The sequence below is a fragment of the Danio rerio genome, chromosome 3 (assembly GCF_052040795.2).
Source record: "Danio rerio strain M-AB ecotype USA chromosome 3, GRCz13ab, whole genome shotgun sequence".
Lineage (NCBI taxonomy): Eukaryota > Metazoa > Chordata > Actinopteri > Cypriniformes > Danionidae > Danio > Danio rerio.
In genome coordinates, this window is record NC_141023.1 from 13,226,747 (window position 1) to 13,251,256 (window position 24,510).

Consider the following 24,510-nt stretch of genomic DNA (forward strand, 5'->3'; position numbering starts at 1 on the left):
TCCAGGTGCTCCGCTTTCCCCTATAGGTCAATTGTGTATGCTAAATTGTCCGTAGTGTATGTGTGTGAGTGAGAGTGTATGGGTGTTTCCCAGTGATGGATTGCAGCTGGAAAGTCGTCCACTGTGTAAAACATATGCTGGATAAGTTGGCGGATCATTCCTCAGTGGCGACCCTTGATTAATAAAGGGACTAAGCCCAAGGAAAAGGAATCAATGAATGAATAATATAAAATATAATATAATATAATATAATATAATATAATATAATATAATATAATATAATATAATATAATATAATATAATATAATATAAAATAAAATAATATAATATAATATAAAATAATATAATATAATATAATATAATATCATATCATATAAAATAATATAATATAATATAATATAATATAATATAATATAATATAATATAATATAATATAATATAATATAAAATAATATAACATAAAGGAAATTTTATATTTGGCTTATATTATATCCTGCTACCTGAATCAGTTTGTATTAAAATTCACAGTATGTGTGTCCTTTCGTTAATATTATCTTAATAATTTACACGAAAAACAAAAGAAATCTGCTGCACGAGAACGCCCCGTGATTGGTTAAAAGACCTGTCAATCAAATCACTCCCAGCCAGTTTCATCTTTCATGAATCGCTAGTCTGCTCTGCAGTTTGTTGTGGACAGAAGTCCTCATGGTCACTGAAGTATAGTTCACCACAGCTGCTCCACAACACGCTAAGCTGAAATGGATATGGAAGAGAAACCGAAATACGGCAAGTTTACTCGAGTTTTATAATTGTTATGCTGTTTGTTGTGGAAGTTTGCGGTTTGAAACGCAGCCCTCGCATGTCTTGTGCACCATACATAAACTGTAAATCCCTTTAATAACATAAAAAGCGTAACGTTAAACTGCTACCCGGAGAAGTCTTAAGAAATATGTTTTTGGTTATGTCGATATAATGTGGTTTAAAGGGGTTAAACGTGTTGTGTTTGTAAGGCAACGCCTAAAAACTCCCGTTATTTACTCCATGTGTTTGTTATTTGCTTTGGAAATAACGTTACTTTTGATACGTGTAGTGTCCGTTTCCCTATAAACAACAGTCAGATCTGTAAAAATAGGTACTTTCGTCATTTCCCCCTGCTGTAAATGTAAAGGTTTTGCTTTTGGTATCATGATATTTGTTGGCTGAAATCTCGGTGCGTTTATTTATGTCACAGGTTTGTTCATAGATTATTTTAGTAGTTTAGACAGTAGATTGTGTGGTTATAGTGGGCTAACCATAGGTTTCCATTGTATAAAGTGCGTGCATTGTTAGGCTGTGTTGCCAAATCGTGCCAAGTTGTGTTTGTCTGTGTTTAGAAATATGAAACTACACAGCTGTTGTGTGTTTCTGAATGCGAGTGGTTGGACACAATATAGACACTATTGAAAGGGTTGATTGTGATCACCTGATAGTTTGCATATGGTTCCTATCCTGAATTTAAGCATACAGCAATGCAAGCTTGCTTTAACGAGAACATTCCCTCTTGTCTGTTAATGCCCCAAAAATATAAGTTTGAAGAGTTTACATGCAAAAACCTCTTAATGCTGTTTGAAATTTTCCTTTTAATAAGCATTTTATCAGGCTCATGTGTGTAGGATTAGTAATGCCACTTTTTGCAAAGTCATTTTCTTGATTTTTATGGTGAAATATGTCAACATAAACAAAAGAGGCTGAAAAAACTTTGTTTTCGATGGAATAATTTAGACGGCACTTGCATCTAAACATTTTATTTGCTGTTTGTTCAAGTTACTTATCTAAAATTAGCTGAATTACCACAACTCTTAAGGTTATTAAGATTTTTTTTTCAACAACTTAATTGTTTAATCTTTAATTCACTTACAAATTCAGGGTATATGTAGAAATGCTGAAGGTAATTTCAATACCTTTTTCAAAGATTTTTTTAAAGACCTTCTCAGAATATTTTAAGACCTCATCAACACTTCATGTTATAATCAGTATCAAACCTTTAACTTAATAAACAGTTGTTAATAAACAGTTGTAGTTTGATCAATCGAGCACAACAATGCAACAGAACTCAGATGAGCTCGGAAGAAACAAAGCTTGAAATAATAAATTACGTGGTTGTTTTCAGTGACAGGCTTTAGCCACTGTTTAAACTCGTCTTTCTCCAACTAGGAGCACGCAAACTTACATTTTCCCATTTTGCCATCTTTTCTGCTCTTTGGTTTCACTACAGGTGGAGAGCGTCACATCACCTTCCCGCGTTTCTTGCAAATTACGTGACATCACTCAGACGGAGGAGCTTTTGCCGTATGCGCCTCGGCACGTAATTGTTATTATTACAAGAAAAATAAATATATTATACTTTTTTTTGAAGTCAAACACTTTGGACAACGCTTGAACAAAACTTAAGACCTTATAAAAATGTGAATAAGATTTTTAAATACCTTTTTAAGGGCCTTCATTTTCTAATAATTGGTTTATTAACTTTTAATACTTTTTAAAGACCCTGAAATTTGCAAAAAATAATATAAGTTAATTTATTTCCTTCATGTTATCCCAACACAAATCCTTTCCCTTTCTATTATACTGGTGGATCTCCTTTTGAGTACATTTGGTAACCAGCAGCATAGAGCACAAAGTCATGGGAGGCCCACTTAGATGAGTCTGAGTTCATGTAATTAAAGGGTGGAATATGGTATGGTGCTTTTTAAAGAAATAAAGTAAGGCCTTTACCGCTTAATTTTAAACTAGCGTGCCTTGCTGAGCTGTGTTTATGTGCTATTTCTGTGGTCGAGAGCCTGAATGTGACCACAGCTGTTTCAAATTAGGGAACGGGCAACTTTTACATTCACTTCAACTTCTCTTAATAGATCGCAAGCAATGTTTTTCATTTGAAAAGTGTAGTATTGGCTAATTAGAGTTTGATTTCAATACCAGAAACATGATTAGATGCCTTTTGTTTCATCAAGGATGTACTTGCATAAGCAATTCTAACCCTAAAATGCCCGTTAAAGGGTTAAGAGTACAAAAGAGCTAGCTTGGCTCTAATAAAATATAAATGAGCATTTGTAGTTTGGCATTATGCAGTCATATGCTGTAAGGCGATACATACTTGTCTTGTATGCTAGTATTTAACTCATCTTAACTCTTGACTGTGGCTTGAGTTATTATGAAAATGATTAACTGGAGTTGTTCACAAAGAATTTTTAGAGGAAATCCTGAATTTGTTAGAGTTTAGAATATTTAGCTTTTTCATTAATCAAACAGCAGAAAAGACTTAAATCAACTTAATAATTTTGTAAAGTTTAGACTGATGAAAAGAGAGAGTTTTTAATGGTATGTAGATCTAAACACCATTTACAGTAAAAGGTCTTCTTGTGATAACATCCGGTCAAAGGAGTGGACTGCTGACAGCAGTTTTCCTCCCATTAGTCATTAAGAGAAATGGAGGAGTTATTGATTTTCCTCCTTTGTTCTCAGTTATGCTGTTAAGGTTATTTGTAACAAAAAAAAAAAACCAAAGAAACAAGAAAAGGGTCAACCTTAAACCCATTTGTCACACAATATATATATAAAATAAAAAAAATGTTTATTTATAACTTGACTTAACATTTTTAATATAACATTTTAATTATTAATTTTTTTTATTTAACTATTTCAGTACAAATAGATACATGTCTTTATCTTTTTGTTTTTTGTTTTTACAAAAGAGAAGAAAAAAACATGCATTGATAATAATAATAATAATAATAATAATAAGGGGAAGAAAAGTGTACAGAAAATTACAACCAACTAAATGCAGACATTCAACAATCACAATCCAATGTTCATTTACTTTCAACATTGACAATGTATCTGTTTACAATTAAACAGTATAAGTTAAAAAAGAAGGAGAGGTCATCTATTAAATGGAAAGCAAAATGTTAAGAGAGTTAGGGCCCTATCATACACCCGGCGCTATGTGGCGCAAGGTGCGACGCAATTGTTGTTTGCTAGTTTCAGCTTGGCGCAAGAGTTGTTTTGACGTTTTCCGCCACGCTGTTTAAATAGCAAATGCGTTTGCGCTCATATGTGCGCCCATAGGCGTTCTGGTCTAAAAAGGAAGGCGTTCTGAGGTGCATTGCTGGTGCGTTGCTATTTTAAGAAACCATAATAGATTTTTCAATAGACCAAAACAAAGCCAATCTAAAGTCCAGCGCAGAGCGCGTTAGTTATGCACTTCGCTTACACACTGCTTAATACACACAAGATGTAGAGCAATAAGCAAATATCTTTACATATGAAAAATAATTAAAATATTAAGGATGCGTATATATAGGATATAATAAGGGTATATTTAGGATATAAGTATAAAGGATTATAATATTACAAAACATATTATTTTCTAGCCTACATAAATTTAAAAACCACTGCCTTTATGTCTTCATCTCGGGAGGCTTTTTCAGTTCATTCATAACAATTTTCTTTTATATAATGTTATTATTATTAGCAGTATTATCTATTATATCCATATTTATATTTGTTTAATTAAAAACTAGCTTAGGTTTGCCCACCTGGCAGGTTTCAGACCATATGGGCATAGCATGTGTATTTGGAAATAACTCACTTCATAAAACTCACTTCATTATTTATTTGTTTGCTGGAAATTAGAACTGAATTTAGATATAGTTTTGAATCTAGCTTTCTAATATTTGTGTTTAGCAAACAAGATGAATTATTTATAGGCTAATTGATGTCTGTGCATACAAGGTTTCCCTATCCACGAGAGCGAAAGTGAAAGTAGATGAGATGCTCTGTTTAACTGTTTTCATGCTAGTGAAATGCTCAGTTTTTCCACTTACACTTACTTTACATCATGTAAATAGCAAATGTGCTTATGGCGCAACGCAACTGGCTCTTAAAGTGAATGGGAGATGAGACTCTGATTGGTTTATTCTCAAAATACACCTATAACTTATTAAGAAAATAAGCTCAACTCTTTTAGATCATGCGCCACGGCGCAAAGCAGATTCTGACACACCCTAAAAGCGTTTGCGCCCTGCGATTTGCACTTTGCGCATGGACCGTCAAAATAGAGCCCTTAAAGTTAAATAACATTGCCACTTTTTAAAGAAATTAGTTTTCCCAGAGCATCTAACCTTTTCCAACTTTTAGAAAATGCATGGTATTAACAAGTCATTGGAATGTAGTTGGAGGCTTATTTGATTTCCAGTGAAGTCGAATATGACGCCTAGCTAATAATGAGGTAAATGCCAAAATATCAAGTTGTGTAGAATAAAACTGGGAGCAAATCTTTGGAACCCTAAAAATGGCTACATCAGGGGATGGGCCTATATTTACCTGCAACACCTCAGACACATTGTAAAATTGTTAATCCACTAATTCTTTAACATAAAGAACATATGACTTAAATCACACTGAGGTGCATGGACATCTGTCACCTCTGTCATCAATATTGGAAAAAAATTCAGATAGCCTGGTTTTTGAGAAATGGATTCTATGATTCTATAATTTTACTTTTAAAATGTATCAGGCAAAGGTGAGCACAAATTGTACTAGAACGTATTCTCTGCAGTGCACCAAAGCTACCATTCTTCCTCAAAACATTGCCCCAATTCATTCTCCCAAGAACATTTTTAATATATTTACATTTAATATATTTATATTATGATATATTAGAGGGAGCATATGAATGTTCAAAATAGAGGAAAGAAGCAGTCAATGCATAAAAATTAATTAATCACAGGCTTTTTGTGAGCATGAAAAGGACAGCTTAAATATTGCAGGCGGGACCATAATAACTATAGTATTTTCAGTGTATTTAAATATTTGTTAAATGAATTTGATAAAGACAGAAATATATACAGTATTACTTTAATGTCATTGGCTATGTTTACATCAGTTATCGAATTATATTTCCAAACAGTGGTATACCTTGAAAACGGTTAACGGTTATCGTCCCATCTAACAACTAGCCCAAACGTTTGTTTTTGAGTCGCTCGTTTATCATGTGACAATATTCAAAGAGATGACGCAAAACCGAGGACTCGAAAAATGAACGGATCAAATCTTTTTCTAGCTCTAAATGCATATGACTGGCTTCTGTCTCTCATGTGAACGACTCACACCCGATAGAGGACTCAAAAAATGAACTAATTTTCTACTCCTCCTGCACAAATGTGTGCATGCGCAAATGAACAAATCACTCCCTGTGATGACTCCTCGTTCTCGAGTCACATAAAAGAATAGTTTAAAATGAACCAATTGTTGGTCTGTGTACCCGCGTATTGAGGCATTGGATGCACAGACTGGTAGAAGACTGTTGTTTTAATAGAATTTGATACTGCATGCTGAATAGAAAGAAAAAAAACCTACACATTTCGCGATGCAGGAGTCTGTGGTCCTTCACTCACTTAATAGGTGCAGAGAATAGTGTCAAACAGCCATGTGTGTATGAAATATCCTGTCGCAAAACGCTGTGAAAAGTCCTTCATGACGATAATAGTTTGATTATGCTGTTTACATGCCTGTACTGCACTTCAATAATACAGCTAAAAATGGCATACTCCACATGTCTTAATTCGATTTCTATATAGTTTGATTATGAACTTAATTAGATGAAATTAATTTAAAAAAGTGACGTTTACAAAGGGCTGGATTTTTTATTTATTTATTATTTTTTTATGATTAATTCAAATTTACGTTTTAAGATGATTTAATGTGAAAATGCCATGTGGAAAACCGCACCGATCTTTGTTCGAACTGCTCTGATCTTAGTTTGGTTTGAACAAGAGCAGAGGTTAGCAGCTTTAACAATGAAATGTGAAAGTACCCGCCCCCATGACATCATTTAGCGGACCTAGTTGAAACCCAGACAGGCAGTCAGGCAGCATAATACAGAGTGGTGCAGAGTGCATCAAATGATCGGTATTTAAAAAAGGGAAAATAAGAAAAAATAGAAAAAAATTATATTATTTTATATTAGACACATCTGGTGCTTTGCTCCTGCTATACGTCCACAACTTCATGCATTGGGTTAAATTAGGCTTTACAATTTCCATGTTCAGTCCTTTACATCCACTGTATCTTTATGAAAATGGCAGCAGCATTACAACCTGTCATTCAATCAGAAAAAGACAAAGTCAAAGCCGAGCTGACAGCCAATCTTTCCTAGGCTTAGCAAAACTTGCAAAAAAACACCTCTGTATTTCTGCAGCTGCAATATATACACAAATATATATTTTTAAATCTTCTGCAACGATATTTAACTCGGGAGTTTGTTTTGCATTTATTTATACCTTGTTGACCAATTTATGTATGGGATGGCCATTAAAATACAATGTTCCTTTACCAGATGTTTTTTTAAGGTACTTATAAAGAGAATGTTAATTCAGTCAAGTTGTTGTTGGAATGTTTTAAGTTGACTAGTTACACAATAAAAAAAATTTAAATCGTGAATCGGTCAAACTTTTATAAAAAACCTAGATTTTTTTTTTTTGCCATATTGCCCAGCCCAATGTTTACATGGTAGTTTCTTAATCAGAGTATTGTCTTAATCGCATTAAAATTTGTGTCCATGTAAACGTACTCACTCCAGATTATTGGTGTCCATGTAAACGTACTCACTGTTCATCTGCCTGTTTTACATTGAATATCATATAATGCCTCATTGGTTCACAACCAACGCCCAACCCTAATGCATAATGAGTTTATTTCAGCTAGTTGTACAGGAAATTATATTTTAGAAGTGAGAAAGTCTGCCAACAGCCAGAAGTAGCACAAAATTTAACTGAGATGCGTGCCCCTCATTCTCTATGCAGGATAAACCTTGTTTATAAGCTTGATTTACACTGATGAGTTGGGCCAGACGGAATCTGACGGAAAGTTTTTTGCTATTTCTGCAGAGAACTTTGGTAAAAATCTGCAGATTTCTGTGGAATTATTTTGGGAGTATCATAACTAAAACCTTAATGAGAAATAAAGAATAATCTCTTTTTAATTTTTTATTTAATGTTTAAAGTGCAAATCCAATTAGATTCTCTTTATTTGGTAGACAAAGCAAGTCTCTCATAAAGTATAATATCTCTTCTAAAAGACAGAAAATATTACTGTACAAACTGCATTGTACATAAATCAGATTAACCTTTTCATATTAGTTAATAATATTACTGTAATTAATAGCATTTTAGCAGATCACCTTCTGCACCTATAATAATCATTATTCATCATTATTAATAAAGTAGGATATATATATATATATATAACATATAAGTTAAGTTATATAATATACATTAATATTCTAGTCATCTCTGGCATAATTTTGACCCATAAAACATATTTTTGTCTATTGAAACATTTTGCATAACGTAAACAATGAAGTCAAAACATTACTAACTTGCTGAACTTTTTGTATTTAATTTATATGTTGTATAAATTTTAATTAAGTGTATATAGAGCTGAATGAACGCCACTGCCATCACGCCCAGCTCACAAAACTGATCAAATGAGGCACATTCAATATTTTCTTGCTTGAAAGGGGGTGTTGAGCTCTGCTTGCTTTTGTTTAAGAGACTGGTCGAACCAGTTTCAACAGTATCGGGCTGTTTCACTGAATCAAATCAGGAAGTTAAAGTCAGATAGTGGTCTGAAAGACTGTGTAACCTAGCTTTACAGCGAGGAAGGATTATTTATCGTATCATCAGACAAACATCAGGATGTGTGGGGAGGATGGTGCTTCCAAAAAGAGCGGTAACGTCACTTAATGATGGTATCTCCTCATGTGCATGTGTTTTCTTGTTTTCAGCATGTCGATAAGCTCTTTGCAAATCTCATTGAGTAACTTAACACTAAAGACGTGCTAGTATGTTTGTTTGAGTAGTTATTTCAAATAGTTTTATTCTTTTACTTTCAGTAGGGCTGCACAATTTTTTAGCATCAGCATCGCAGTGTGTGAATTTGCAATAGTCACAATGTAAAGTTGGGATTATAATTATCCAGGATCCACAGTTCAGAACACGTGATTTGGGCAGTCATTACAAAGTTTAACTAATCTAATCGTTTTTAGGCCTGTCATGAAAAACACTTTTTGATGTGTGATTTATTGTCACAGAAATTGTTGTGATAAGCAATGTTATTGAAATCATGTCATGCACTGATAAATATTTATAATAAAAGAGCATAGTAATGTAAATAGCTATAAACACTTTCAAGGGAGAATGATTTTCATTATTAAGGTCATTTAGATTCTGTAATTTAGATGTTTAAAAAGTATAACAACTTTTTTTTTAACCAGGTAAGTCAATTAGGAACCTGGACCTTTTGGACCTGGCCAAGAGGCAACATAAAAATAAGATACAAAGCTGCAGAGGCACAATACAAAGACAATTTCACAGATGCAGATAATAACTTGTAAAACCAAGGAAAAAGTAAAAACAAGCATGGTGAGCTTGTACTATTAACTGGATCGAATTTTTGAAGAAAGATAGTGGAATGAAAGTGATGAGCTTTAAGGTCTGGTGCAGATCAGCAGCAGAAAACTGAAATGAGTAGCGACCAAATGAAGTGCAAACTACTACAGATTTTGACATGTTTTCTGAATGTTAAGAAGTGACTGTAAATATGGTGGAGTTTTCCCATTAAGAGTTTTGTTAATGAACTGAAACCAATGAATTTGTCGACGTGATTGAAGAGAAGGCCAATTCACTTTAGAATACAGTGATGAGTCTTAAATGGCGCAACCGTAACAAAACAAATGGCTGCATGGTATATAACATCCAGTGTGTGAAGGAGAGGTTTTGAAGCTTATCTGTAAATGAAGTCCACATAATCCAAAAATTGGTAATACTGTTATTTGACCAAATGCTGCTTTGAAGAAAAAGAAGATTTACAGGCTTTAACCTTTTTGAGCAATTCATTTATGTGCGTTTCAAATGACAATTTACCATCTAACCAGATACCTAGCTTTTTGTAGCAGTCAACATAATCAGTCTCGGTACCATCCAATGAGGAAATCTTCGGAGGAAACTCAACATGTGGTAAATTTTAATTAAAAACCATACATTTTATTTCATTAGTATTTAAAACTAAATGAAGATTGGTATAAGTATGTTGGATGTTTAAAACAACTGGTTTGCAGTGAAGAAAGTGCTGTAGTCAAAGAAGAACTAGATTATTAGGTCATGTCCAATTATTGCATAATAAAATTTTGTGAAAGACTGTTATATAGATGTGTTAAGGCAAGCAAATTTAAAGCATTTGACCCTAGAATTTATAATGTTTGCCATTTATTTATAAAAAATTTTTATAACCATACAGTGTTATTTTGTGAATTTGATAATTTAATTCCTGTTCCTCAATACTGTTAGATTCAACCGAACATTATAAAGCATTGTTTAATTAATTTTTAATCTCCTTTGTACATTAAATAGTTTATTTTATTTTATATAATTTTACGTTAGGCCTCTAATGATATGAATAATTCTAAAAATTTAGGGCTTTGCAATTTTGAAAACAATTTACATTGTGATATTTGTTTTCTCTCTGCCGTATATATTACGATATGCTTTCACCAGACGACTTGAATAGCTCTATTTTCAAAGTCATCACTTGCAATGATTTTGTAGGGGAGTGAAATATAAATATGTAATTTATTTTATGTAATTTATTCATAAACTTTAGTCATAAATGAGCAAATATTAAAGTGAAATAAACTGTGCTTTATGGTTTTCTGGAGCGAGCAACAGTATTCAGGTACAGAATAATTAAATGTAAAATAGCTCTGTATAGTCTTCACCATGCAGACTCAAACATATACAGGAAAACTAAATATCAGCTTGTTTAGGAGATCTCATTGAGACCTTTTTAGTTTTGTGTGTCTCCTGAAGCTGCTCTAAAGGCACAACGGTTCACTTTTATGCCATTAGCCATTATTTGCATTCATTCAGCGCAACGACAGAAGTGTGTTTAAACTGCATTAGGGTCATAGAGCTTTGTCTGCACTATACTCTGGCCTGTATGGGAACTAAAGCACAGTCTTTACATGTCTGTCTCAGAAAAGGGTGTGGATGTTTACAGTCAGATGCCACAGCAGAATTTCCCATGTATCTTCCCATTATGGGGGAATTGCCTAAATGTCAGCAATCCTCAGAAGAAAGAAGAAAGAAATCATTGTAAAGACATGCCATAGCGAACTAATTTAGGAGCTCAAGACAACATTATTAACCCATCTGTGAATGAAGAAAAGTGACATTTAATAGAAAGAGTTTTAGATATTGAACTAATTTCCAATAACTCATTTATTTTTGTCCTTGCCATAATGACAGTACAAAATATTTGACTAGTTATTTTGAAAGTAATACAGTATAGAGCCAGTCTTACTGTCTTTCCATAAACAACAGAGACATGAATGCATTATTATACGCATTACCTGTTTTAATTGATCAGACTTAAATATTGATATGGCTTGAGAATTGTTAGATTTGGCTGGGTGTCAGAGGTTTTGTAGATTTAATTCTTGTTTATTCACTTATTCAGATTTTATTGCTTAAAGTTACACTGTAAAAACACACTCTGGCCATAGTCAGCTCATGCTCATGCCATTAGGCAGGCCCTACCAAGCCTGAGGAGCAAGTCAGTGTGGTTTGAGATAGTTTTTATCCTTTTATAATAAGACTTTTGAATAAAACCATATTTTAAATACTAAAGATATTTAATATGTAATATAAATGTACATTTTAATATATTTGACCTTAAATTTCAGCGAACTATTGGCTAATAATTGCATTACTTTCACAGTAAGGTATGCAAATTTATGGTAAATTAATGTGAGGTTTTTATAATAACAATAATTCTGTAAACATTTCTAAATATCAATAAATAGCCTGTACTAGCATAAAAGTTAATGTGTATTAATTTCTATGTTGAATAAAATATTAGTAGTGCTTGAATTCCTTTAACTATCGTGCAATAGATATTGCCTTTTTACAGTAATTTGCTGTAGTCATGATGCCTGCCTAAATTTCACAATAAAATTCTGAATACATAAAAATTTAACAGTTAAATCTTGTAAAGTGACACTAATGTAACTTACTGTGGAAAAATAACGTGTTGTATAATTCTGGGAAGTAGTTAAACTAGCACAAATTGTCACTATTAAAACAAACTGTGCAATAGTAGATATATATATATATATATATATATATATATATATATATATATATATATATATATATATATATATATATATATATATATATATATATATATATATATATATATATATATATATATTCCTTTCTGTGATTAAATTTTTATTTTTATTTTTTTTAAATTGTGTTATGTTTTATATATATATATATATATATATATATATATATATATATATATATATATATATATATATATATATATATATATATATATATATATATATATATATATATATATATATATAAATTATTTTTATATATATATATAACTATATTTTAATATATTTATGAAATTAGAAAAGCTTATTATGTTAGGATTTTGTAGTGTTTGATGTTTTTTATATGTTCTTGTTGAGTCCGATATAACGTAATTTCGTTCTGCCTTACAATTTATTGTGTATTTCATTCATTCATTTTCTTTTCAGCTTAGTCCCTTTATTAATCAGGGAGTGCCACAGGGGAATGAACTGCCAACTTATCCAGCATACGTTTTACTCAGCGGATGCCCTTCCAGCTGCAACCCATTACTGGGAATATTATGCGTCTATTGTGTATTATCTATTTATTAATGCCAAAAAAAAAAGACATTAAAAAAGTCTTGCTGCCTTAAAACCACCAATAAATGTGGCTAAAATATGAAGTTAAACTTTGTATAACTTAAAATATTGAGACTTGATTAACTTATTAAAATATATTAAACACCATAAAAAATATTTGTCGTCTTGGCTTTTTGTCATTTAAATGTTTTACAGCAGGGGTGTCAAACTCAATTCCTGGAGGGCCGAAGCCCTGCACAGTTTAGTTCCAACCCTGCTCCAACACACTTACCTGTAGGTTTCAAACAAGCCTGAAGGACTCAATTAGTTTGATCAGGTGTGTTTAATTAGGGTTGGAACTAAACTGTGCAGAGCTGCGGCCCTTTTGGAACTGAGTTTGACACCTGTGTTTTACAGTGTACACATCGGTCAGTCTTGATTATTAGACACAGTTAAAATGTATTAAAATTTGTTAAATGACATGCAGCCACAGCTTGCTCATTCTAAATGTATCTATTTAGTCCCCTTAGATGTACACCCTTGAACTAAAAGCCATTTTATTTCTAGTCAGAGGTCCATGACCATTACTGAAGATGCTGCTGACAACTGTCAACTCTGTAATAAGTTTGGTTTAGTCATGATTTGCAGTGCCTGTTTGCACTTAATGGCGAGTTCAGACGGCATGATTTTCAAAGTAGTCGTGTCACAGATGTCTTCACATTGCTTGACTATCTGGGGTAGAGTTTTGTCAGTGCTGTGTTTACACTGTAGGATGGATCGGCGACAGGGGGTTTCACGCTGCATGACCTTAAAATGGGAAGAATCGACGACAATTGTCCAAACTACATCTCACAAACAAACACATGCGAGAAGTGACATGGAAACAATGCAAGGTCACGCAGTATATCTTTCATTAGTAACTCCATAATGGAAAAAAAGGCTTTAGTGGGGTAAAAAAAATGTACTTATTTTGCTCATCTGGCTATTGAAGAGAGTTTGCAATTTCTCCTCAACTTTTTTTACTTTTCGACGCTTACTTTTTTTCAGGAGTAGCATATGCGCTCCGAAGTTGAAAATTTAGGAGCACATTATAGAATTTTAGCAGCGGATTGAAAATATAAAAAATAAATTGTTTTTTGTCCTAATAAGTGCACACAAGGAGATCTTTAGAAGCAAAGCAGTTTTATTCATTTGAAAACAATAAGTACAATAGGTTTTATTTCACTAAATAACAGCTTGAATAGTATTTAATAATTATTTATAATTTAAGCGACGCAGTGGTGCACATTTGCCTCACAGCAAGAAGGTCACTGGTTTGAGCCTTGGCTGGGTTTGTAGGCATTTCTGTGTGGAGTTTGCATGTTCTCTCGGTGTTGGCGTGGGTTTCCTCCGGGTGCCCCGGTTGCCCCCACAGTCCAAACACATGCTCTATAGGTGAATTGATGAACTAAATTGGCTGTAGTGTATGGGTGTTTCCCAGTGGTGGGTTGTTGCTGGAAGAGCGTCCGCTGCGTAAAACATGTGCTGGATAAGTTGGCGGTTCATTCCGCTGTGGCGACCCCTGAATGATAAAGGGACTGAGCCAAAAAGAAAATGAATGAATGAATTTAAGCTGAATTTATGCGTCGTTGCATTTTACATTTTTTAAACGCCGGCGTTTGACACAGAAGTATAAATCAGCCTTTAAACGCTGCTGCTCCGTCAGAACAGCAGCTCTACTGTACAGTACATCCAGCGTGTCTCTGTGGGTCTGCATGCAGAAGGCTGATTTATACTTCTGCGTCAAACACCGGCATATGCTACGGCGCTGACGCATAGGCCTTCGCCGTGGCCGTCGCCGTCACTGACGTGCACCTCTCAAAAAATGTAACTACACATCGCAACGACGCATAGCGTAAGCTCTGTGATTGGTCGGCTTGGTAGCGCTGACGAGTCTGGGCTCGCAAATGGCGCGAGCGATTGTTTACAAGTGTGGAGTCCCGTGAAGGAGCTCCGGAAGGAAAGTTTTGTTATGTGTTTACCTCATAGTTAAAGTTGTTGCACGTCCGCCGGTTCCTGCCTCAAAATTAGCGAGTTTGAGCCACTTGTACATCCCGGAAATGTTCAGGAAAAGCAAAAAAGCAGAGAAGAAACTCTACACAGGAACATTTACACCTCACTGCCAACTAGCGTTTCGGAAGTCTTAATGCAGACCTACAGAGACAGCGAGCAGAAGTATAAATGCACAACCACGCGCGTTGCATGCGCTGTGGGTTACGCCGGTCACCTGACGCAGAAGTATAAATCAGGCTAGAGCATGTGCGTCTGTGGCAGTGTTCAGTTTCTTGCGAATACAGAACCGGGCCGCTCAGGTAAAGTCTGTGTGGAAAGGGCTGGTGTTGAATTGGGTCTCACACGATGTGCCACGATGTGTTCTATGAGGCCCGCACGTTGTGCGGCTCTGCCGCCATTCGGTACCATGCGTTGCATAGCAACGTATACAAAACATTGTAAAGACTTCTGACAAGAAGTAAATAAAGGAGCTGTTGTTGATCGCGTCAGCATGTGCTACAATCACAATAGGTTGCCAACGTAATACACCATAAGTTAGTGTAAAGACCATGTTATTTTACCGTGACCGAGTGAATTAAGTCATCAATCGAGTTCATTAAAAACAAAATCGCACATGTGCGACTAAATAAATTTTCCAGTTCGCACACGTCTATTTTTAGTTGCAAATGTGAGCGAAACGGTCGCACTGCCGAGGCCTGGAGCACATTTCACACGGCATGATTTGAATCGCTGGCAGCTCCAGATATTTATCATGCCAAATATCTCAGGGGTGTCAGCGACTCCTCTGCAATTCTCTCAGATCGTGTCTTTGGTTCACATTGTGCGATTGTTACTTGCGTGGACGAGCACCAAGGGCCTGTGATTTCAGGCATTTGTCGGCAAGTCAAAATCAGGCTAAAATCATGCAGTTTAACCTCGGCATAACCAGAATATCAATAAAAATGAAACAAGGATAGGGGCCACACGGTGGCTCAATGGTTAACACTATCACTTCACAGCAAGAAGGCTGCTTGTCTGAGTCCCGGCAGGGTCAGTGGGCAGTTTTGTGTGGAGTTTGCATGTTCTCCAAGTGTTGGTGTGGGTTCTGGTTCCCCCCAGTCTAAAGACATGCACTATAGGTGAATTAAATAAACTAAATTGGCCGTAGTGTATGAGTGTGTTTGTGAAGAGTGTGTGTGGGTGTGTTTCCCTGTACTGGGTGGCAGCTAGAAGGGCATTGGCTGTGTAAAACATATGCTGTATAAGTTGGTGGTTCATTCCGCTATGGCCACTCCTGATGAATAAAGTGACAAAGCCGAAGGAAAATTAATTAATGAAACAAAGGTCAAACTTGAGTACCCTTGACGAGTCGTGCAATGCCTTGTTGTCCAAGCTGGCCTTGACCCCAGGACACACCAAGCTCACCCAAAGAACTTGCACCAACAAAAGCAACTGTGTTGTTTCATCTCATTGGCCATGTTTGGTCCAAATTAAATACAAATTAACACACAGTTTTTATTCTGATTTGTTGGTGAAATATTCACTTGTAAAATGGTCTTCGCTGATGTAAAAGTATCATTTCTGTTTACAAGATGTTTAACTGACATCTTTTCCACTGTTTGAGAGATAATGGCTACTTGAATTTCCATTTTGTTGGTTGGCAGAAACTTTACTGTCAGACAACATCACAGACTAAAAAAACTGTAGGTTTCAGAATCATTGTCAGTGTTGATTTAAAATTGATGTAAACCACCCACCCCAGAAAAAACACATAGGTTTAGTAAACGGATCTTACAGTCAACATCTTTGGCCTTTAAAAACAATTTCACCCAAAACTCAAACTTGCTGTTCTAGTCAACTTTTCAGTAGCAAATATTTTAATCCTCCTTAATTAGAGTCTGTTTTTTATGTAAATCATATTTATGCATGTTTTTTTATTATTCAGTGTGACAAAACAGAGCAGATTTCCTTTTCCAGTCATAACACATAAGATGTTTTCTCGCAGTAAAAGGAAAGACCTACCAGTTTTTTCCATAAGAGCACTATGCGGTTGGCGAATAAAAGCATTTGCACATCTGTTCTTACTTGGTTCATTGCAGTTTACATAATAGAAGTACAGTGGCCACAGTAAAAAAAGCACAGTATTTGGCAGAAAATGTCAAAATATTAGATCCAAAAATATCAATTTTCTGCCATAAAAATTACCAACTTTGCTTTTTTTTTTTTTTTTTAGTCTGCCTATATTTTCATTAAAGGAACTTGAAACCAGTTTCAAAGTGGTTTGAATAATTAGAGAAAGACCAGTTTTGTTCATGTTTTGAAAATCATATCTCTTTCATATAAGTGAATATGTTATATGTTTGGTAAGTACTTTCATAAAATATACCAAATAAAAAAAAGTTTCCTTTGGATTGACTCTTACACATGTGTTAAGTGCGACGTAACGATCAAAATCATTCTGCTCAGTCATTAGTAGAACTGAATAAGGTTAACAAGACAGCTTGGTTACTTTGTTTAGCAGAACGTTTACACCATGTGACTTATTTATTTTAGGAGCATTCCCCATGGCCTAGACAAGCAGCAACAAATGTACAGTAATTAAAAGCAGTGATTCATGGGAAAGCTCTCTCTTACTCATCCATTTTGAGATTTGCTGGGAGGTTTCATTGTAGGGATGTACATGACGAAATATTTCTGAAAACGTCATGTGAGTGTGAGGTTTTGTCATTTCTTGCACAGGTCTTAATTATTTTACCATGGACATGTGAGTGGTGTTCAGCCATGCAGGTCAGCAAAAATGCTAGGATGTGCTGACGAGTCATGATAACCACATTCCTATGTGTTGCTAGGGTGGTTTGAATGGTTGTTAGGTGGTTTTAGGCAAGGCAAGTTTATTTATTTAGCATATTTCATACACAGTGGCAATTATTTTCGTGGTTGTAGCTCCCCCTGTCATCCCAATCACATCTGAGTGATTGTGATTGACAGCTGATATTAAACAATTCATTCGCGTTTAGTTCTAGAGCAGTGGGCCAATAAGAAGAGCGTGAAGGCGGGGCAAGCCTTACGAACTTGGCTTTGTTTACTGCAGCAAGTTGACATGACAACTGTTTAAAACCATTCCTGAGCACTGAGTTTTGCCTTTCAAGTGCAGAGATGCATCCTGCGTGAATTTCTCCCGAATCCGCGCATGTGGTGAACATTTTTGCAGTAAAAACTGGTTGTACACAGCAATTTCATGCACTCGCACAATGCTGCCAAATATATTTTGAGCTGGCATAGATTAATCTTCGGGCGCATATGCGACAAAAATGATAGCAATTTCGAGCCCTGTATTATGGATCAGCTGTTATGGTGCCTAAAACCCAGAATTAGTGCAAACTGAACGTAAATTTAACAGGCTAGCCAGCTAATCCAGCCCCATGGTACAGGCCCCAGGCATGTGCTGTAACTTATGTAGTGAAGTATATAAGTCATCCATACATTATTTAAGCAAATATATTGTGCTTGATTTGTAGAAACTCAAGACTGAGGTTTAGATTTATGCCCTAAATGGAGCACACACTTGACGGATGTGTGTATAAGTTACATCTTTTGAAACACTGCGCATTTCAGACTTTGTGTCAAGTTAAATTGAACTTTGGGTATCAAAACTTGTATGCCTTAAAATAATGTAAATGAGGACACTTTGTGAAATATGTTGAAAGATAACATGACGTGACTATGGGTCCACCATTTTTTCGCTGACACAATCTGGTTGCACTCCTTACCAGAGTTCTACCTGCACTGTTGTAAATGCAGGCTGTAGCACTTACTATAATTACAGAATAATGCTACGACGCCACACTGTAAGGCCTTTGGTTGTAGTTTTCAGTCTAGGTGCAGCAAAAGAAGGTCTTCAACGTCTACACGCAACACAGTTCATCACTGTCTGATTCAAAACAGAAGACCAATTAGAAGAGCTTGGAAGTGGGACAACCCGTGCAAGTTTCTATTCTGTTCTGTGCCCTCTGCCCTCATTTTAAAAGTGAAGATGTTGGTCTGAATGAGCTCATAGTCATTGGTTTTCTGCGGTGACATTTTTGCAAGCACACTTCTTTTGTGATATAAAACGGTGCTTCCCAAAGTGGGGGTCGTGAGACAAAAAGGGGGGTCGCTTGGTGATTTTAAAAAAATCCTATATGTTATTAAACTAATAGAATGGCCGTGTTTTATCCATAACATACAGATAAAAAATGTATTAAATAGTTGGATTAAAAAACAGCATGCAAAAAAAAAGCCATCAGCCTTTCAATTATTGGTCTATTGGATTGTGACCCCTGGGTTTATTACACTAGATTAACGACATCGCAATAGTGTTAGTTGCAGCAGAGGGATTTTATGGCTCAATGTTAAACTTTAGCAGCTTTACGGTACTCACAAACATTAAAAATAAAGGCCATGATTGAACAAAGGCTCCAAGTGGCGGTCTCCAATTTTTAACCAAGAATAGTCTTGTGCTGTAAACCTTGTGTCCACCATTCTCAATAACTGAAGTTGATATTAAATGAAACGGATGAATAGTTACTATAAATAAAGTATATGGTTGTTAGTCGGTTGCAATTTTTGTCAGTAAGCTTGTTTATATAGCTTCAGTTGGTGTGTGTGCACCGTTGTGTGCAATGTTTGTATGTTTATAACCACCTCTGAGGATAGTAGGGGCCGCGAGTATCTTGCATTGTTACTTTGGGGGTCGTGAGTTGAAAAGTTTGGGAACCTCTGATCTTAAAGATCCCTGGAGTTTTGATTGGTTTTTCCCTCGTTTTCACAGGAGAGCCGAGGAAATTCGACCCCAGCTTCAAAGGGCCCATCCAAAACAGGTAAGAGAAATTCCATGCAAATGTCAACCTTGCTTTGAAAGAAAGTTAAGCTTTCACCAAAATAGTGAAACCCTTGCTAAGTTTTTTTGTGTAGGTTTGTATTTTAAAGTACTCTAAAAATACTCAAATGTCAATATAAATGTTTTTAAACAATTATATTAGATTTATCAAAGTCAAACTAGTACCACAGCATATACTTTAACTATATATGCTGTAGATTAACATCCTGTAGATCAGAGGTGCCCAAATGTTTTCGTATGTAGGGCCAAAAACCAAATATCATTAAGAGCCGTGGGCCGATGGTAAATAAACCGAATTATACTGTGTATCCTTAAAGTTGCCATGGATAATTTCTTAACATTTTCTCATAATATTTCAAAATTATACAATTTAAAATTATTTTGTTCTATTTAACTAATTCAGTGTAACTTTTTAAATGATAACTTCTTGCAATAAAAACATAAACAATCACATTTATAACACCGTGCTGAGAAAAAAATCTGCCTTTGCTTACATTTGTCTCTTCATTGGGTTGACTGTATGTACATTTGAACTAAATCTGAACTATTTAATTGACACATTTAATTTCAGTAAGCTTTAACCATCTCTAAACCATCCCCAACATTCTCCCTCTTTCAGATGGGATGGAGAGCCAAATCAAAGGTTTCCATGTGTCAACTTTGGCCCGCAGGCCCTAGTTTGGGCATCTCTGTTGTAGATGAACTGTTTTAATGCCTTTTTATAACTGACTGTTTGTTTCTGCACCACAGAGGATGTACAGACATTGTTTGCTGCATCATTTTCATCATAGCCATCGTGGGCTACCTAGCTGTGGGAATACTGGGTAAGTCAGCCTGCAGTTGTGCTAGAGACTGGCTGTTATGTAATGATTCTTTTTAGTTTTATATGTACTGTAGTGTTTTTATGTGTGCATTTTAATACAGCTAATGCAGGTATCCTTTTTGCGATAAGACTTTTCAAAATATTTGCTCTAGGGCTGTGCAATATTATATGGACAAAATACAGTCTATCATTTCCTATTATGCTCCATCGTTTCTAATGTGGTGTCACAAAATATGTTGTTTATGGTAATCCTTTTTCATAATTAATATGAGCACAATATTGCTCGCCATTACAGTGATGAAGACAGAAAGATGAATAACAGCATCGTAAGAAAGTTTTAATCTTGAAAGAATTGTTCACATTTTGCATTTTATTTCGCAATATTTGGACCTTTTATGCTGGATCTGTAATCATTAGCTTTTGAGAAGTGTTTTGTGTTTTATTAATGTTTGTTTTATATCCCTACATTTTTAATCAAAATTTGTTAAAAGTGAGATATGAATGAGTACATTTCTATGCATGTGCTTAAAATATAACAAATTAATATTCCTTTACATGCGGTCTATATATACAGTGTGCATGGAAAATATTCAGACCCCCTTAAATGTTTCACTCTTTATAATGCAGCCATTTGCTAAAATCATTTAAGTTCATGTTTTTCCTCATTAATGTACACAATTTTATCACACCTGGATTTGGGGATCTACTGCCATTACTCCTTGCAGATCATCTCCAGTTCTGTCAGGTTGGATGGTAAACGTTGGTGGACAGTCATGTTTAGGTTTTTTCAGAGATTCTCAATTGGGATTAAGTCAGGGCTCTGGCTCGGCCATTCAAGAATACTCATGGAGTTGTTGTGAAGCCACTCCTTCGTAGGGTTATTGTATTGGTAGAAGATGAACCTTTAGCCCAGTCTGAGGTCCTGAACACTCTGGAGAACGTTTTTGTCCAGGATATCCCTGTACTTGGCTGCATTCATCTTTCCCTCTATTGCAACCAGTCGTCCTGTCCCTACAGCTGAAAAACACTCCCACAGCATGATGCTGTCACGACCATGCTTGACTGTTCAGACTGTATTGGAAAGGTAATGAGCAGTGCCTGGTTTTCTCCACACATGCCACTTAGAATTAAGGCTAAAAAGTTCTGTCTTGGTCTTATCAGACCAGAGAGTCTTATTTCGTACCATCTTGGAGTCCTTCCACTAATGATGATCTCTCCCTCATTAGCATAGGCGGCCCTGATAAATATAGGGCATAGAGCACAATCTCGTTTGAAGTCACCAAACTATAATGGCCCAATTTAGATCAAAGCCTAAACGGGCAGTTTCAAAGAGTTATAAAACATCATTTATGGGGTGTTTTGAGCTGAAACTTCACATAAACACTCTAGGGACATCAGAAACTTGTTTTACATCTTGTAAAAAGGGGCATAATAGGTCCCCTTTTAAATCAATGTTTTGATCAGATGAATTTTAATAGTTTGGTCTGTTTTCTTTTGCAATCCCATTGTTGCAACTAAATCCAAATATTACGGTTATGTTATTGTTTCTACTCATTTATTCTGGTTCAACTCATCATTTTAAGCATTGATTTATATAAACAATAATAATAACAATAAACGTAAAATTATACTTTGCCCTCCTGCAAAGATGAAATCTTATTTAAGCATGTTCTAATGTTTTTCCAATGCATACTGTAGTCTTTAGGAGGGACAGTAAATTTGACATTGTTCTCTGGTGTTATCAATTTATTTGACATTTTCTGAAAGTCATGTTAAAAAAAAAAAAAAAAAACTATTGTTAAGGTTTAGTTTTTGTTATTTGAGCAAATTGGAAAGCAAATGTATTTGTGGTACTCTCCCATTCCCTGCACTCCAAGTTTGCCCAACTATGATCACTTAATCTGCTGAGAAACCCAGAAACGTTAAAAAGGGTCTATATTGTTTTTAAAGTTGGCCTTATTGCGTCCTACATGTGTGTGTTTAATGATCATCGTTTCTGTCTTCGTTTCACAGCCTGGACTCACGGTGACCCGAGGAAGGTGATTTACCCCACAGACAGCATGGGACAGTTCTGTGGCCAGGGGAAACTGGAGTGAGTTACACCGAGATTAAGATTATTACAACACTTGCTGCTCCACATTAGCCTCATCAGACTTTTCAATTCTGAGTCATGAATGTGTACAGTAGTTAACGTTTGAGGTTGATCAAATAAAAGTTTATCGAAATTGTCCAAGGAGATGAGAATGGGTGTTGTTCAAAAGTTTAAGGACAACTTTGATGAAAGGTTGTGATCCCCTTTAAATGTTCATCACTGTAGTTATTTTTAACTGGTTATTTTTTTTAGTAATTTCTGTCATCTAAAAAAATTGTAAACCAAACAGTAAATAAAAAGAGGTGAAGTCTGTAGTAGTAATTATGAGTTACAAATTAGTGAGATTTTCAGTGCAGTCTTTTTTTTTTTTTTTTTTTGTACAATGAATGTTTATTAAGAAACGTATATGGCTGCATGTTATTGTATATTTAGTGTAGGTTTTACCTTGAATAAAGGCAATGCTGCTGAAATGGCATTACAGTATACATAAATGATTTGAACTTTTTGGTGATTTTCTTATTTGCAAATGATAAACACATGAATATCAAATACAGAGCATTAGCATAAAAGGAGAACAATGCCAATTAAAGAAATGCAATAAATAAATAACCATTTAAACTCAGTAAATAAACCAAACTAAAACATACAACAAAAAAGGGTGGTTGGTTGCCAATATCATAGCCTTAATTATTATTTTGTCTCGTTGCATGTTTGCTCCCATGGTGGGCCACATACGTTTTTCCAGTTTATCAAAATAAATTTCAGTCCTTCCATGTAACCCATCGGAAGGTTTTTCACAAGCTGCCACTCAGCCTGACTCTAAGATCCACTTAAACATCGGAGGTCTACTGGAAGATTTCCAGTTTTTGACAATCATCATCTGCCTAGCATCAATCAGAACTGTATAAAACATAAATAAATAAAAGCAATTTTGCTTTACCATTTACTGAGTTATTTACTGTGTATGAATCACTTTAGAATAGCAAATTTCAGATGAGAAAAGGTCACTGATATTGCAGAAAATACTGTAATTCAACTGCTAATACACGCACTTATTGTATCAGCCGATCCATCTGTGTTTGATTGCTGAGTGAGTTTTGCTATTAGCCTGAGTGAATTGAGATTTTGTTTGTGTGTAACAGGAAGCAGCCGTTCTTGTTCTACTTTAACATGATGAAGTGCGCCAGTCCCATGGTCCTCCTAGAGTTCCAGTGTCCCACCCCTCAGGTTTGTGTTCTTCATTTCAGTCTCTGCCTACTATTTTTAGTACTTGTGCTGTCATTGCAGAATTGTATACAGTGGTTAAAGGAATGGCATTTATTATTATTTTTTATTATTATTATTTTTATTATTATTTACTTTTTTTAAACTAAGTATTGGTTATATTATAGATCAGCAAAAAAAAAAAAATAATAATAATAAAATAAATAGTGTTGGTGTATTAATATTACTATATTAATAAACAGAATTGTTTCTCCTTTTAAACAATTTCAATAAATATAAGTATTTTGGTTGTTAATATAGTACGAAAAATATTTTTATTGTAATATAAAAGATGATGATGATGATGATGATTATTATTTTATTTTTATTATGATTAACTAATTTAATTGTTTCATTTTGTTTATGTATATATGTGTGCGTGCGTGCGTGTGTGTACATACATAATATGTGAGAAGGTATGTGTGTGTGTCTGTGGTGCTTTATTGACTTGGTAGGTGCAGAGAATAGTGTCAAACAGCCATGTGTGCATGGCTTATCCTGTCGCGAAATGCGGCTAAAGATCCTACACGACGGAAATAGTTTGATTACAGAGTTTACATGACTGTACAGCACTTCAATAATGTGAATAAAATAGGAATATTTCACGTCTTAATTCAATTCGTGTTTACTCCGATTATGACTTTGAGCGTATCTAAAGT

At 34.8% G+C, this 24,510-nt stretch overlaps 1 protein-coding gene across 7 annotated transcripts in view; it reads left to right on the forward strand.

The window, feature by feature from the left end:
* Nucleotides 1-643: 643 nt before the first annotated feature.
* zgc:63569 overlaps nt 644-24,510 on the forward strand; it is a 56,385-nt gene continuing 32,518 nt past the window's right edge. For 4 of the 7 annotated variants that reach the window (XR_015479501.1, XR_015479502.1, NM_198871.3 and 1 more), the window contains exons 1-5: nt 644-786; nt 19,605-19,653; nt 20,424-20,497; nt 22,510-22,588; nt 23,731-23,815. Coding sequence is in view for 4 of the 7 variants with exons in the window: in NM_198871.3 (NP_942572.2) it covers nt 759-786; nt 19,605-19,653; nt 20,424-20,497; nt 22,510-22,588; nt 23,731-23,815 (315 nt within the window). In the remaining 3 variants the exon portion in view is untranslated. Of the gene's footprint in view, nt 787-8,655; nt 8,770-19,604; nt 19,654-20,423; nt 20,498-22,509; nt 22,589-23,730; nt 23,816-24,510 lie in introns of those variants that run through there. The other 3 variants (XR_015479500.1, NM_001441630.2, XM_087242107.1) reach the window with 1 other exon arrangement.